At 33.7% G+C, this 14633-nt stretch overlaps 1 protein-coding gene across 1 annotated transcript in view; it reads left to right on the top strand.

Annotated features, from left to right (window-relative positions):
- The first annotated feature begins 2118 nt into the window (after positions 1-2118).
- LOC144851536 (TOG array regulator of axonemal microtubules protein 1-like) overlaps positions 2119-14633 on the top strand; it is a 38340-nt gene continuing 25825 nt past the window's right edge. Inside the window, exons 1-4 of the mRNA XM_078709050.1 lie at positions 2119-4215; positions 9028-9181; positions 11183-11305; positions 14386-14559. Coding sequence (XP_078565176.1) covers positions 2311-4215; positions 9028-9181; positions 11183-11305; positions 14386-14559 — 2356 coding nt within the window. The 5' untranslated portion in view covers positions 2119-2310. The remainder of the gene's footprint in view (positions 4216-9027; positions 9182-11182; positions 11306-14385; positions 14560-14633) is intronic.

Here is a 14633-nt window from a genome sequence, read left to right as displayed (position 1 = left end):
AATTATCAAAGGTGATAATTCTAATTGTTTCCCAAATTATAGAAATATTAAAATTAGTAAGTAGGCTTTTGTGTGCTCGCTCTGTTTGTATTTCATAATTTTGTTGTTGAATTACCGTCGTGCATTGCATGTCTCACACTTGGGAAACAATCACCATTGTATGGCTGGTCCTGGAGACTTATATATCATTCGTTTCATTATTTCCGGGGACTAACTTTGCTTTCATTCTTAGCTCTGCCCCAACCATGGTGAGCTTAACTGGATTTCATATTTCTATAAATATTTTGTCAAAATTGTCTTTGCTCAGTCCCAATCATGGTGAGATAGTGAAGACTCTTATATTATCATGTTTCAAAATACTATAGGTGTCTTTTCTGGGGACCTTGCAGCTATTTTAAACAGTTTGGTAAGCCCTGTATTGTTATGCAAATGAGTTTGTGCAGGTGTAATGGGGACGATGGTATTGTTAGTTCTACGCGGTGAACACGCCACAAAATTGAATTTAAAAGTTAAATTTTGATTTTGTTAATCTTTATTAGAAATTCAAATCATGTAAAGATACAATTTTCCCGGCGGGAATCTAGAACCAACATGATTTGAATAAAAAAAATGTATATACATTTTTTTTTTGTCAATTAGTGACTATTGTGTGACATTGTCATGTAACTATTAAAAAAATCGAATTAAGTTGAAAGAAGAGGGGAATATCTTTGATTAGTCGGCGAAGCGAAGTTATGTCATTATAACAGTTTGGTATGCCGTGTGCGTTGTTATGCAAATTACTTTGTGCAGGTGTAATGGGGAAGATGGTATTGTTAGTCATTCGAGGTGAACACGCCACAAAATTAAATTTAAAAGTTAAATTTTGAGTTAATTATGTCATTATATTTATTTTTCAATATTTTACAGATTTCAGAAAACATAAACTTAACTCATGATCATTATATTACATAACTTTTCTCTTTGTATTATTATGGACACTATTCGTGTGTTACTGCTTCCAGTGTTTGAATAATTATTATTCTTTACTCCATGGTTTGTCATACTTGAAAGTGACACAAACACGAATCTGTCGTGCTTTAAACAAGTCGCTTAGCAACTACAAGCGGCCCGTATAGGTGAGATCGTGTGAGATAATCAATTCAATCAAAGATTACGATTCATTTAAATTGGTAATGCTTATGACAAGGGATTTGTAGGCCTACTGTAAACTGATAATAAGTGATGAACTGCCAATCATCCACGGAGTTGTAATTTTATTATTACAGTATTAATATTTAATATCAATTATTATATAGGGCTAGCTCCACACCGGCGATAACGATACCAACTTAACGTTATTAATATTATATCATTGTTCCTCTCTAAAAAGTATGTGTAATTATTCACTTTCACCAAAGATTGGATCGAAACAAAAAATTTAAAGAAAAAGTCAACTGGAAGCCCGTTTGGTCTGGAAATCATAGGTTTTTGGTTGAATTTAACTGTTTATTTTGTCTTTTTAAAAACTTAATAATCACAATTGTTTGAGACAAAAATTAAAACGCCGTGACACTGATACAATAATAAAGTTCTTTATTTTTCATGTTTTGTGGCACAATGCATCTTTTTACAGTAATTAATAGTTTAGTGATTGTACAATAAATATGTCTACTGTACGTAGGGAGTCTCCCACGGCCTAATTAAATTAGTGTTCCGAAATATGGAATAGAAAAAAATATGATAAATAATGTACAAACACTGAATACACAGACAATGATACCATGGATACACTAATCTATTTAAAAAATAAGTTACTTTGATTCAAGAGTTAATTGGAGAAAATTTGTAATAATAATAAGGTCTTACTATTCCTTCCATTAGAAATACTTTCATTTAATTTGCTAGCATGCCCCATGATATTCTGAAAAGAATACGTTTTCTGAACTGAATTAAGAATGGAAAGAATATAAATCTCATTCAGTTATTATTAGCTTGTCAATCATTAATTAAATTAGTTCTATTCTAACACAAACGAGAGGTGTAATCACATTGAATGAAAAGTAACATCTCAGTTTGTATTGGAAGAAGTGTTGACCTTTGTGTCAACCACTTTAAGTCACGTGACCACGGCAGCCATTTTCACCATGTAAACTGACACAACGCAACCAAACTCGGTTTTTGTTGATCTAAATATCTAAATTATATATTATTAACATCTTTCTAGGACGAGTTTATAGTATGAGCATTAAATATTGGAGTTAACTTGGGAATTATCTAACGTTACAGGTTTGAATGTTGCTGTTTTAAGCTTAATTGAATGACTGTTTGATGGCCGGAACGGTTGCCAGGCCAAACGTACACAATCTCGGCGACCGTGATGTTCTTCGTGAAGACCATCGAGGCGATCATCGACAAATGATAGGCGATTTAAAATCTTCTCAAAGCATGGAAGAGAATGAGATTCTTCATCGGTTAGAAGATAACAATTCATTTCACAAAACTGAGGTTTTAAATTCATTACGTAGCAGCATACACAGTAATGATGGGCAATTACCTTTTCAGGACTGCTCAATATTTTTCAAACGATTACAGACCATTCTTGTTGACTCTGACTGGGATGTCAGACATGAAAGTATACAACTTATTTCGGACGTAATACCTCACCTGAATAGTGAGCTCGATAAATGCATGGCCTACGTTTTACCACAGTTAATCAGCAATCTTGGCGATACTAAAGTTACCGTAAGGAAATCTGTAATTCAAACTATTCATGTTTACATGAAAAATACACAAAATGTACGGCAAATTTTGAACGCTGTTGTGATTTATGGACTGGAGAGTGAAGATCCTAATATTAGAACCGAAACTACTAAACTACTACCAATGTTATTAACTCCCGAGTTCGCAAACGAAGACTTGTCGAGCGTTTCTCATTCATTAGCTCGTAAATTGTCGGACAATAATAGAGAAAATTCCGAAATTGTAAGATGTACTTTAGAACGCGTACAAAATTTGGTTGGCGAAGATGAGTTCTGTTCATACGTAGATAACTTTACGCCTCCAGTTCGGCAGGCGTATTATCGTAAGTCGAGTAGAGCGAGTATATCGAGTGCACGGAGTGATATTTCAGAAATTGATATTTCAAATTCCATACCACCTTCAGCAGATTCATCTAAACGAATTCGTGTTTTGGTCAGACAATCAAATAAATTCAGTCATGATGTGATTCTAACCGACGCATTGACAAGACAATTATCAGATGAAGATTGGAAAGTTCGCTTCAAAGGAGTAGGGGAACTCCGCTCTGCATTACAGGACTTTCCCGACAACGCCAGGATTATGCAAGAATTTCAAACAATTGTCGGGTTTCTTTGTAATCTCTTAGACGATACTAATTTCAAAGTTGTTCAGGGCGCGTTAGATATTTTCCAAGTGTTGGTGAACAAATTAAAAACGGATATTAAACCGTTCTTGAAATTATTAATAAATGCGTTAAGTAAAAAATTTGGTGACGCAATGGTTGTTGTTCGACAAACTATAATGCAAATCATGATGCAATTGATGCAAATACTTTCACCACAACCTGTTCTGGTCGTGCTTTTCGAAAGCTTACAAAACAAGAAGTCTAGCATCCGTGAGGGCGTATTGAATATAACGATCGCAGCGCTTTTAAAATTTCCCAGTAATGAATTTGATCTTGCCGAACTATCTAGGGAGATCGCGCCAACACTTAGTGATTCAAAGCGAAGAGTACGGCAACCATCTTTGGAAGTATGCGCTGTGCTAGCATCCGCGATGGGTCCGACGAGAATCGCTCCACTTATTACGGCCGTCGATCAAGTGGAATTACAAATGGATGAGGATGGGGTTATGCGAGCTATTCAGTCGAGACTTGCACGTCGACAACTGCCCAAACTACGGGAAGACGGATTAGTTGAATACGCTCCGATAATGCCAGTATCGGCGACGACGAGAGCAACATCATCGTGTAGTTACGATATTTTATGGATAATGAAAGCTGCTGGCGGGACCACGCAGACTCCTACTAGAGAACGAACGTTTGATCACACGTTGGAATTAGCCGAACTGTCGGAGGCTCCTCTGGTACGCTTCTCTAGTGCGGGTAAAGGAAGGGACAAGTTACTATGGCGAGATGAAAATGATAATAGGAACCCTCTTGTGAATGGAAGTCAAAGTGACAGAACACACGCAAATAGCGCACCAAGTCACCAGGTAAGGATCTATTTATATATAGTGTATGGTAAACGCTAATAATGTTGTCAAATTTATAATAATAATGTACAGTAGTGTGCTTTTTTTAAACAATCAACCGATTGTCCCAAAGCTTACAGTAGGAGATGCAACTGCAAATGCTCAATCACCATACTGTAGGTCTTCTTGCGACCATAGAGATATTATAGTGTGTATACTGTACAGGTAGGTGAAGTAATACCATACCATATTAAATATTTGGCCTAAAAATCCATGTTTTTACTGTGTCTGTTGGCTTCCCTTGTGCTAACAAATTTAGTATAAAAATACTCCTGAGGCGAACATACATTAAAATGCAGATTAAGCACCAAACTTACCTGACTGACAATTATATTTTTGTATATGATAGACTTACTGTAATTCTTTTTATTTAGTTATTAAATACATACAGCAATCATACTTTCATTAAGGAACCATATCAAAATTATTTTACTGCACTTTACTGCAGTAACTACATTTTACAGTCTAGCTTACTAGAGTAACTCTTTACCTGTTTATGTAAATCAATGTTTATTGCAGTGACTGCCTCATAAAATTAATTGTTAATACTTTAGAAAGCACAGTAGTTACTGTAGTGAGTATTACTGCTGTAGTAGAATACAACATGATCCCTAACTAACATGTTGTCTAACAGTTTATGTTTTTTGTTTAATGCTATCCAACAAGCAAATAGCCGGTTAAATATTGTGCGAATAAATTACCATATAATTTTCTTGGAAATGGCAGCAGAATGTAATTCTTCACAGCATAACCAACCTGTTTACTGTAGTTCAATTCGTTATTTACTATACTTTTTTTTCTACGAAACTCCGTAAGATTTTGGAGTTATAAATAGGCCCAAAAACAGACAGTAAATTTGAAATGTGAAGGCTGTAATTAATTTTTTTAAATATGAAAAAAATGTCCTTGTACAAAGCCTTTAAATAATATTATTCACACTATCTGTCTTTAGCCATGATCAGGTGATGTTTTTTATAATTACCATTCTCAGGTTTTGTGCACTTAGTCTACAGTAGTTGATTTTGCACGACACTTAAATTGATGTACTTTAAATTAGAAATTATAATACACGCACAATTCCAATTACTGATTTTCATGATTTGCCAAAGATGTTATTACCTGTAAATCATCCACTTGTAACCAACATGTGACAAACAGTAAAGAACGAATCAATTTAAATATGCAATGTTCGAATGGGCTATTGAAAATCTGACATTTTTCCAGAAGTCATAGAAAATGTGACTTTTCATGTCATGGAAAGATACATGAAAATATTGATGAACAAAAATCTTTCTTTCCTGATGAAAAGCTATATCGCAGGACTACTGTAGATTACATATTTATCTTTAAATCAAGAAGAAGAAAAACATCATTTCTACTACAATTTATTGTTTGCTACTGCATCAATCTTTTTATTATTTCAAATCGGGTTTAAAGGAATCAAAAAGTCATGGACTCATTGTTATAAATTGCATGTACAGTAATTAGCAATTATGAATTAATTCTTTTAAAGAGAAGTGTCTGAACACTAAATATTAGACTGTCAAAGACAGTGTCAGGCCTAATTGCTCTATTAAATCTAGTTAATTACCGTGTTAATTTATGCGATAATAATTAAACTGAACAATGTATCCTTGCCGTATTGACCCAAATGAATGGCTCCGTATGTCGGTTTCTTTTATATTAAAATCGATAAACAGTTTACTGACAGTTAGTTGTGTAGTAGTGATGGAAATAAAATAGCAACATACTGTAATGACCATTCTATAGTTACTGTGCAGTACAGTAGCTTACCATACACATTGAGATTAAATTCATTAATTGTGGATGTTGATTTGTTCAGTTTAAGTAAAAAAACGAAAAAAAATAATGTTTTTCACTTATAACATTACAAAATAAATGGTTAAATTCAACCAAAAATCCATTGGCTGGCAGCCAATTTGACTATTTTTTGCTTTAATTAAAAATTTTTTCATGTAAATAAATTTTTTTTCTCGATCTAATCTTTGGTCAAAGTGGATAACTATGCGACATTAAAATGGCATATTCAACAAATAATTTTCAATGATTATTTTTTCAGGGAGACACTTTAATAATTAAAGAAACTATGTTTTTATTGTGAGGAGTTGTTAATTTTAAAAACGTCTATGGCCTACACATTATCATAACCACATACTGTATGGACACATTTAAAATTATCCGCATCAGAACATTGTAAAAAGTCAAAGGCATTCGGCCTGTTTGTACTCTGCGTTCATATTTCTCAAGGAAATTTCATTCATTGTTTAAACGGTAACAGCTTGGAGGTAACTTTTGTATGTGATTCAAGTGAAATCTTGAGTATTGTTTACTTTACTTAATAGCCTGTAAATTTTAACAAAGACAAAATCAAGTGGGCACTTAATTTACTAATAAATAACCATAATAAAATGCTCCAAATAAATAAAAGTCCAATAAATTTGTTGAGAAAATTTGTTACAGTACCAGATGCCAAATAATTTTCATAAATGAGAAAAATATGGTTAATACTGAATTCTGGCATCTTATTATGTAAATATACCTGTATTTTAACTACTTTAAACATTTACTTTTAATTATCACAAATGTATTTATATGTATATAATATATTCATCAATGAGAATTTAAATAAACGTGAGAAGAACTCACACAAGACAAAAAAAAATAATTTTCATAAAGAAGAAAGGAAAACCATATTGTTCATTTAGTACTCTGTAAAGTCTGTAGTCGGACAGTAGGCCTATCATTAACAGCTAATTCTTGGAACTGGAAACCTCCAACCTAAACAACATCATACAAGTGTCACATGTGATACATTGTGACAATGTATTAAAGAATTTGCCTATGATACTGGACAGAATTATTGTGGAGAGAACCACAGCAATGACAAAGATGAGAATGGTGATGAGGATGCGAGTGGGGGCAGATTTGGCAATGATACAATGATGAAAAAATTGACAGTGTTGTTGATTATAATAATCTATAAACGATATAAAAATATTGAAAGAGCCATTTCATTCTATCTTCTCAGTTTGGTTTGTATTATAATGGCCTAAAAATGAATCCTAATTAAGCCAACTACAAGTTCGTTGGAAGCCACTAGGTTTTATTGCTCAACTATTGATTTATATTGATTTTTTAAAACATAGATTACAAAATTGTGTTGAGGTTTTTAATCACTAAGCAACCCATATTAAACAAATTACTTGTACTCAAAGTTTGATAATATGCAGAATTTTGAAAAACGTTTTATTGAGTCTGTTCATCAAAAACATAAACAATTTATTGGTTTTAAAAATATGAATTTTTACTATTTGTAGCAGGGTTGAAATTCAATGAATCAACAATAACATTTTGAGAAAAAAAATTTCTATGCGAGCCTATAAATTTCAATTTGGAACTCACATTAGATTAATTTGCTTCTTCTACTACTCGGAATAGAATCTTTTTACAGATCTTGGAAACCTTTTCATTAAATCATTTTTTAATTATAAAATTAAGGCTGTGTTCACATGATGTATATTTGCAAGGTTAAGACCAAGACACATATGGTTGTTTGATACCAATTAAATGTCGTGAAGGTCACCATAGTACTGAATAATGATCACTACATTAGTAAAAGAGTATTGCATTTCAACATGAAGAGAATAAAAATGTTAATCTAGATCTGACTAAAAAGCACAAATACTGTATTCCACTTTTCCGTGTATCATTTCCAGTGGCAGTATGTCATTACAGTACTAAAGGTGGAAAATATAATGTATTGGTATTTTCTGTTGCAAATTTTTTAGGTTTTTAAAATATTTTAGAAAGGGCTGCATTATAAGTACAGGGTACACTAGTTCCCTCTGTCAGGCTTGTACTGTGGGGATCGTTCGAGAAAACCTTTTATCATCAGCCAATACCCCTAATTTCTCAGTGAAAATCTACCATGAGATTACTTTTCCTTTTTTGCCTTGATTAATATTACATTTGGTTTAAAAAAAATTGAATCGTGTGTTGTTTACAGTAGGTATTGCCCCAAAGAAGCATCCAACTGAATAATTGTCCGTAGCCTTTTTGGCTTTGAATCTATTTATGGTGGTTTCCCCACCCATCTACCTATTGTAATTGGCTCATAAGATCTTTAATAATAAAAAGTGTCTAGATAGACAGGCCTGGATTAATTAAGAGAGTTTGTAAACAGAAGGCTGCATTCCCTTCTTTAGCATGAGTGGACAATCTACTTTAATCAATAACTTGATGAATAATTGATGTAATAGGTTTGTAAATGGATTAATGTAGGTTAAAGCATTGTACAGAAGGAATATTAGTGCTTTTTTCTGTCTACCTACAGTACATACCTGGACATTCATCATTAGCATATTCTTCAGGAAAAACAGGCAAGGAATGAAAATAATAACTTCTTGTTCTGCGTCAGTGGTGGCACCAGGATTTGCCTGATGTGGGGGTCAAATGTGTCAAATGGCTTTGCATGTGTGCAACGCTATCCATTGGAATACCATGGGGTTTGGAAGCTCCTGTGATATTAGACATTTTTAAGAGTACATGAAAATGAAAAGATAAAAATCCTTGTTTTTGTTGTGTTACCACCAATGTTCAGTGTGTGTGGTGGTACAGTATAACAATAACAATCTGCAGTATAAATATGTTATTTTACTGTTAGTGGTTATGTTATTTTTTAATCTTTGAAGAATTTCATATATGAATTTAACGGTATTTCACAAACAGTTTTTTGTTTTCTTGTTTATACAGAAAGATGATGGTAAGCATTCATACCGTACTCGTCACACGTGGGGAAGTATAGATACTGAGGCGCATGGACTAACAGAGTTGGCAGCACCCGGTAGGCGAAGGCACGGGTCTAAGGATAAAAATGTAAACTCTACGGACAGGTCACCTGACACAGGTAATGCATTTGTTTAAAAATGTAGTTTATTTTACAGGATCAGTTGGTGTTGGTATTGTTCATTAGTGAGGCTTCCCAGTGATCCACCAACATTAGTATATTGGTCATTGAGATGGCCTACTTGTAGCGGTCAGCCAACATTGGTTTTGATAGTGATCTTGAAGCTGACCCATTTGTCAACCAACCAGTATAAATTTGGGATATTGGTGATCGAGATAACCAATACAGTAGGTTTTCCAACATTGGTACTGGCTGTGAGTGAGATGACCCAGTGGTCAGCCAATATTGGTTTTGGTAAGCATGGTAAACCCAACGTCTAACCAACACTTGTAATTGGTGATCTAGATGACCCAGTGGTCAGCCAACATTTAGCCATCATTGGTATTGATTAGTGATCAAGCTGACCCATGGCAAACCATACTAGTACAGTGTTGTTATATTGGTGAGTGAAATACCCAATGGTCAGCAAACATTTGTTTTGGAGAGTGAGATGACCCATTGGTCAGCCATCATATTGTTTGTAATTGTACAACATACAACATAGTACAGCATTGGTATACCATACAGTAGAACATCATTTGGTATAAACGCCCTCGACCCTCCTTTCGATTAAACACCACACCAAATGTTGTTTGTTTATATTTATACTGGGCGACCTCTTCAGTCAAAGACTGGTCTCCCAGAGGGCCCAGTTGGTGATCAGTGGCTGTGATGTACTAATACACCGGGGTAACCCCCTACTCGTCTCGAAAGATGTACTAGGTTCTTTAAAGTGCACACGAGCTAGTTGTGTACACTGGACCTACGGTTTATAGTCCTTATCCGAGAAGACTCGTTCTACCACCAGAACCATGGAGTGAGTGAGCCTCGAACCCCTGCCGATGTTATGGCAACGTAATTACGATTCCACTGTCTTAACCGCTCGGCCACTCAACTCACTCGGCAATGCATCATATTATAGTATTTCAACATATTTGTATGTAGTAAAATTTATTGATTGACATGATCTACAATTTACCATGCATTCTGATAAAATATTAATTTTTTATATGGTTGACCAAGCGGTCAGCCGTCATATCATCTCAAGTATGACAAGTGACTTTTTTAAAATATTAATATTACTAATTTCAAAAGCGCTTTACAATTTTCTGATATTAACCCTTTTACTGTAACTGGTTTGTCTAACACGACTTCACTTTATAGACACCTTTGTCAAGTTGCAATATAAATTTCATTGTATTGTTTTCACAGGTCTGTAATAGGTTAATAATAATAATTGACATTCTTGTCATTCATCAGGTTATTTGTAATAAGACGCTGACTGAACACGAAATTGAGCAGACTAGTTGTCAAATGTTGACAACTTCATATCAATAATAAAGAGACTTGAAAAAATATAGTTTTACTGAACTGATAAATTATATTGGCTGATGGGTTTAAAACAGAGAAATGAGACAACATCACACCGCCCCCCCCCCCCCCCAAAAAAAAAATGAAAATGAATTGATTCAGAACTTGGTAATAGGGTCATTTTTTATTTATTTATCATGGTATAAAACAATCAAGGCTGAAAACGTTGATGTAATTAAATTAAAAGATTTAAAAATAAATACTACACAGTATATTGTTCTATCAAACAAGATAACTGCATCTTTAGATTCCCTTCTGATTTCCTACCCAATGATATTTGATAAAATTGCGCCATAAGTATAGAAAAGTGGATGTTTGCATCTCCTCATCTGTAAATAAACGTTGAAAGGAACTGGTTACCATTAGTACCACACAGATGGCAAAGGCTATAGTAATGAGCTTATTCCTGTACATTCAGAATGAATGTGGAATTAACCTTTAAATCATTTTTAAATGTGTGATGATATCAACACATGTGTTAATCACTAATTATGAGATAGATTTTATTTGCAATACATTTTTGTTTATATCTTTCTTATCTCTAATATTATTGATTTTATGTTTATAAGACTTTTTTTTTATCCTCCTTAGGTGGATCCTATCGTCAAATGCATTTAGACATGTTGAAACGTGCTTCGCTTTCAGGGAATACCAACTCATTCAAACCACCAATGGGTTACGGTCAAAGTCAAAGTGCGCCACCAACTGAACGAGGTATTTAAAACTAACACTTATTATAACATTACAGTCAACTCTCCCAAAACCCGACTCTATAAAAACTGTAAACTTTCCCAATACCAGACTTTTCTTTAGGTCCAAACAGCTCCAAATTCATTTTTACCATTAAAAACACATCCCGAATACCAGGCTTTCTGGAAAACCAGACATATTTGGCCAGCCCAAAGGTATTGGGAGAGTTGACTGTATTATGTTAATTGTTTGCAAGTAAAAAAAAATTAGATATAGAAAACTTTTGGTTAAGGCTAGTATACAAAGTTTGTGACTTGTAGGTTAGAGATAGAAAGCACATTACGAGTTGGATCGATCACTCATCATTTAAAAGCACGTAAAATTCTCAAAATGTTTGCGAAAAGTTGAGTATGCTAAAGTACCTTCAATAGTTAAAATAAAGCATGTCACATGATACAAAATTAACCAATCAATGGCAAGGATGCACTGCTGATTACTAAATAACGATGTCACATGACCCTGTATTGTCCAACCAAATAGCAAGAATGTAATCGGATGTTATATAACTAATAAATACTAACTAAATCTATGGTTAAAATGTTTTGATGGATAGTAAGGACAAGTACGTGTGCAATTAAAATGTTTTATGTCATTGAACGTCAAAATGATGGATAGACTTGTTTGTATAAGCTGTTTAATCTTCACGTGAACGTTATGATCTTTTAAAAAAAGCAATGGTCATCGAAAAATCAATATTTTTTTAAAAACTAAATAATAAGCTATTTATTTTATTTTTTCGACGGAAGCAAAAAAGATAATTTCAATGTCAGAATTCATCACATTTTTTTATTTAATTTCCTGAAAAAAGATTCTTCCATTAAACTAAAATTAGTCTCAACAAAATTTCAGAAAAATGATGCAGTGGGGACTTGGATGTATGCATAGTATAATTAGTTTTTATGTAGACTTTTTTCCTTCATACACATCCAACAGCGAGAAATTTGCTAATTACAGGATGGATAAACTATAATTGTCATGCGTATAAAGTAAGTCTAGAAGTGCAGTAGAAAGAGTTGTGACATTAGATTGAACCCTGGACCTTGAAATTGGAAGGCGAGCATGTCTAACAACCAAGCAGCTACAATTCCAGTATATTTATGTAATATTACTATACATGGGTATTTAGTTGTTGAGGGTCTTCTTGACGTTCAGCACAGGTAAAATACACTCGCTACTCATGAAGAGGACAGCATTTTTTTCCGCCATATTGAATCCACAATCGCAATTGCCGACTTGGCGAACGGCTAGCGTGAGCCTAGCTATCCATATTTGCCCTTACGACCCTTCCCTTCTTTTGTGATATAAATTTTCTGATCAGGTCAATACTGTAACGTTGCTATATATTGACTGCGTTCCATTTGTAATATCCGGTGTATGCATTTCTAGTCTTGACAATACTGTGTTTACCAGATATGTTTAATACTCCATGTATAATTATAGATGTATTGATTATCTATAATTGCATTAGGTTTTGTTTGTTGTGTTATTTAATAGTAATATTGTTACCTCGATATTTTGCATTCATTTACTCTGCCCTAGTTTAGCACAAGAAATTAATTAATTAGTTTCTTTACATGCTTGTATAGTATGCCATACAACATTTTTTTATGATAACGACGGATGCTATGGTTACTTACAGAGGACCATCTTTGTAAGAATCCAGGGTTCTAATTTCTGATTGGAAGTCTTTTATTTTCTGTCAAATTCTAGTCTACAGGAGGGATTTAATTGTAGATGGTCGTATGCTTTCTCAGAGATTAATTTATGGGTATTGGCACTAGGAAAATCTACCACATACAAAAACATATGGAGATCCGATTTACTTACAATTCCTATACCCAAATCAGCAACTTTCAGTACAGTGATGTCAGCGCATTTTCCTCAATTGGCTCTTTACACAGCTTCAATTTTTTGTTGTTTGCAAAATAAAAAACAAATGTAATTACACACAGTGTAGTAGTTGTTGACTTAAAAGGTCAGTCTTCCATTACATTTATTGATAATCACTAGTGTGCAAGGATTTGTTTACAAATGACCTTGTTATCAGACAACATGCATGTGCTGTATTCTGTTATTTACATAATAAATGTTAGTAACAAATATAGAAATGCCTTGATCTTGTTGGTCTTTCTCTGGTATGTTGAATTAGAGTAGAACTCATCCTTTGGGAGACCTCTATTCAGGGTACACCTCTACAAGGTTTCTATGAAACAAACAGAGGAAAATAATGTTATATGTTTTTACTACGGTCAACCCTTATTCAGTATGCCTATAATAAGGGCCCTCTCACTGACTCAACCTCCAAGTCTACCTGTAGAGGTATGTCTTTACTTGTTCAGGCCCAAAAAGTGTGGAAAGAACTTCTACCACAATTGTGAAGGTATATATTTTATGTAGGAAGACATCCTCCCTCCCAGTATTTAAGCCTACACATGTTACTGTATGTAGTTATGAATAAATTAATGCAAAATAGTTCATTCACATAAAAAAAAATTAAAATAAAATAATTACATAAATAATGTATAACCGGATGAAAATGTCAATGACATATGTGTTAATAAATAGGAGAAATATTAATATACACAGGGACAATTCTAGGCAGGCAGAGTTCAATAATTTAACCTCAGATTAACTGGAAACTGAGGAAATTTGGATGAAAACCTTAATACATGGCAGCCGCAGTACCTGCTACGTTAAGGACAAATGTCCCCGTACGCTTTTCTAATACCAGTGCAGCAAGTTCTTTTTAGTATGTCCGACGTCTGTCGCGAACAACAATGTCAATGGCCGAAATTTCCCAGATTCTACAGTAATTTTCCTATCTCCTCAAAGTATAAAAAAGGCTTTTACTCTTCTAATTGAAGGCACGTTTTCTATTGGTTAAAAATGGCACGTCCATTGGCACTATTCAATCCCACAATGCCTTCAAAAATGAATATCGATATTTGAATTTTTTTTTTGATTTGATAAATAATGCATGTTTTGTTGATTACATATTGACTGAATTCAAATGTAAAGTTCATTTCAATGTGTTTGTTTTACAGAATCAAACACACTGGATATGTCCAATAATCACAAGTATGTACCGTCATTTGCGAAGAATGAACGAGAATCAGAAAGGAAAACGAAGAATGTGGCAAGTTTATCAAGCTCATGGCCGGATTCAGCATTTAACGACGATCCAATTAGAAGCAAGAAAATAGAGGATTCCCGAGCAGGTTTGTTTGTTTATTATTAAGTTTTATTTTCAAATTTGCTTTCAAAAGTCATGTTATTGCATCATATTTGAGGG

Source organism: Antedon bifida, chromosome 9 (assembly GCF_963402885.1).
Source record: "Antedon bifida chromosome 9, ecAntBifi1.1, whole genome shotgun sequence".
Taxonomy (NCBI): Eukaryota; Metazoa; Echinodermata; class Crinoidea; order Comatulida; family Antedonidae; genus Antedon; species Antedon bifida.
The sequence above is the reverse complement of the archived record's forward strand: the minus strand, read 5'-3'. Positions and strand labels throughout refer to the sequence as shown.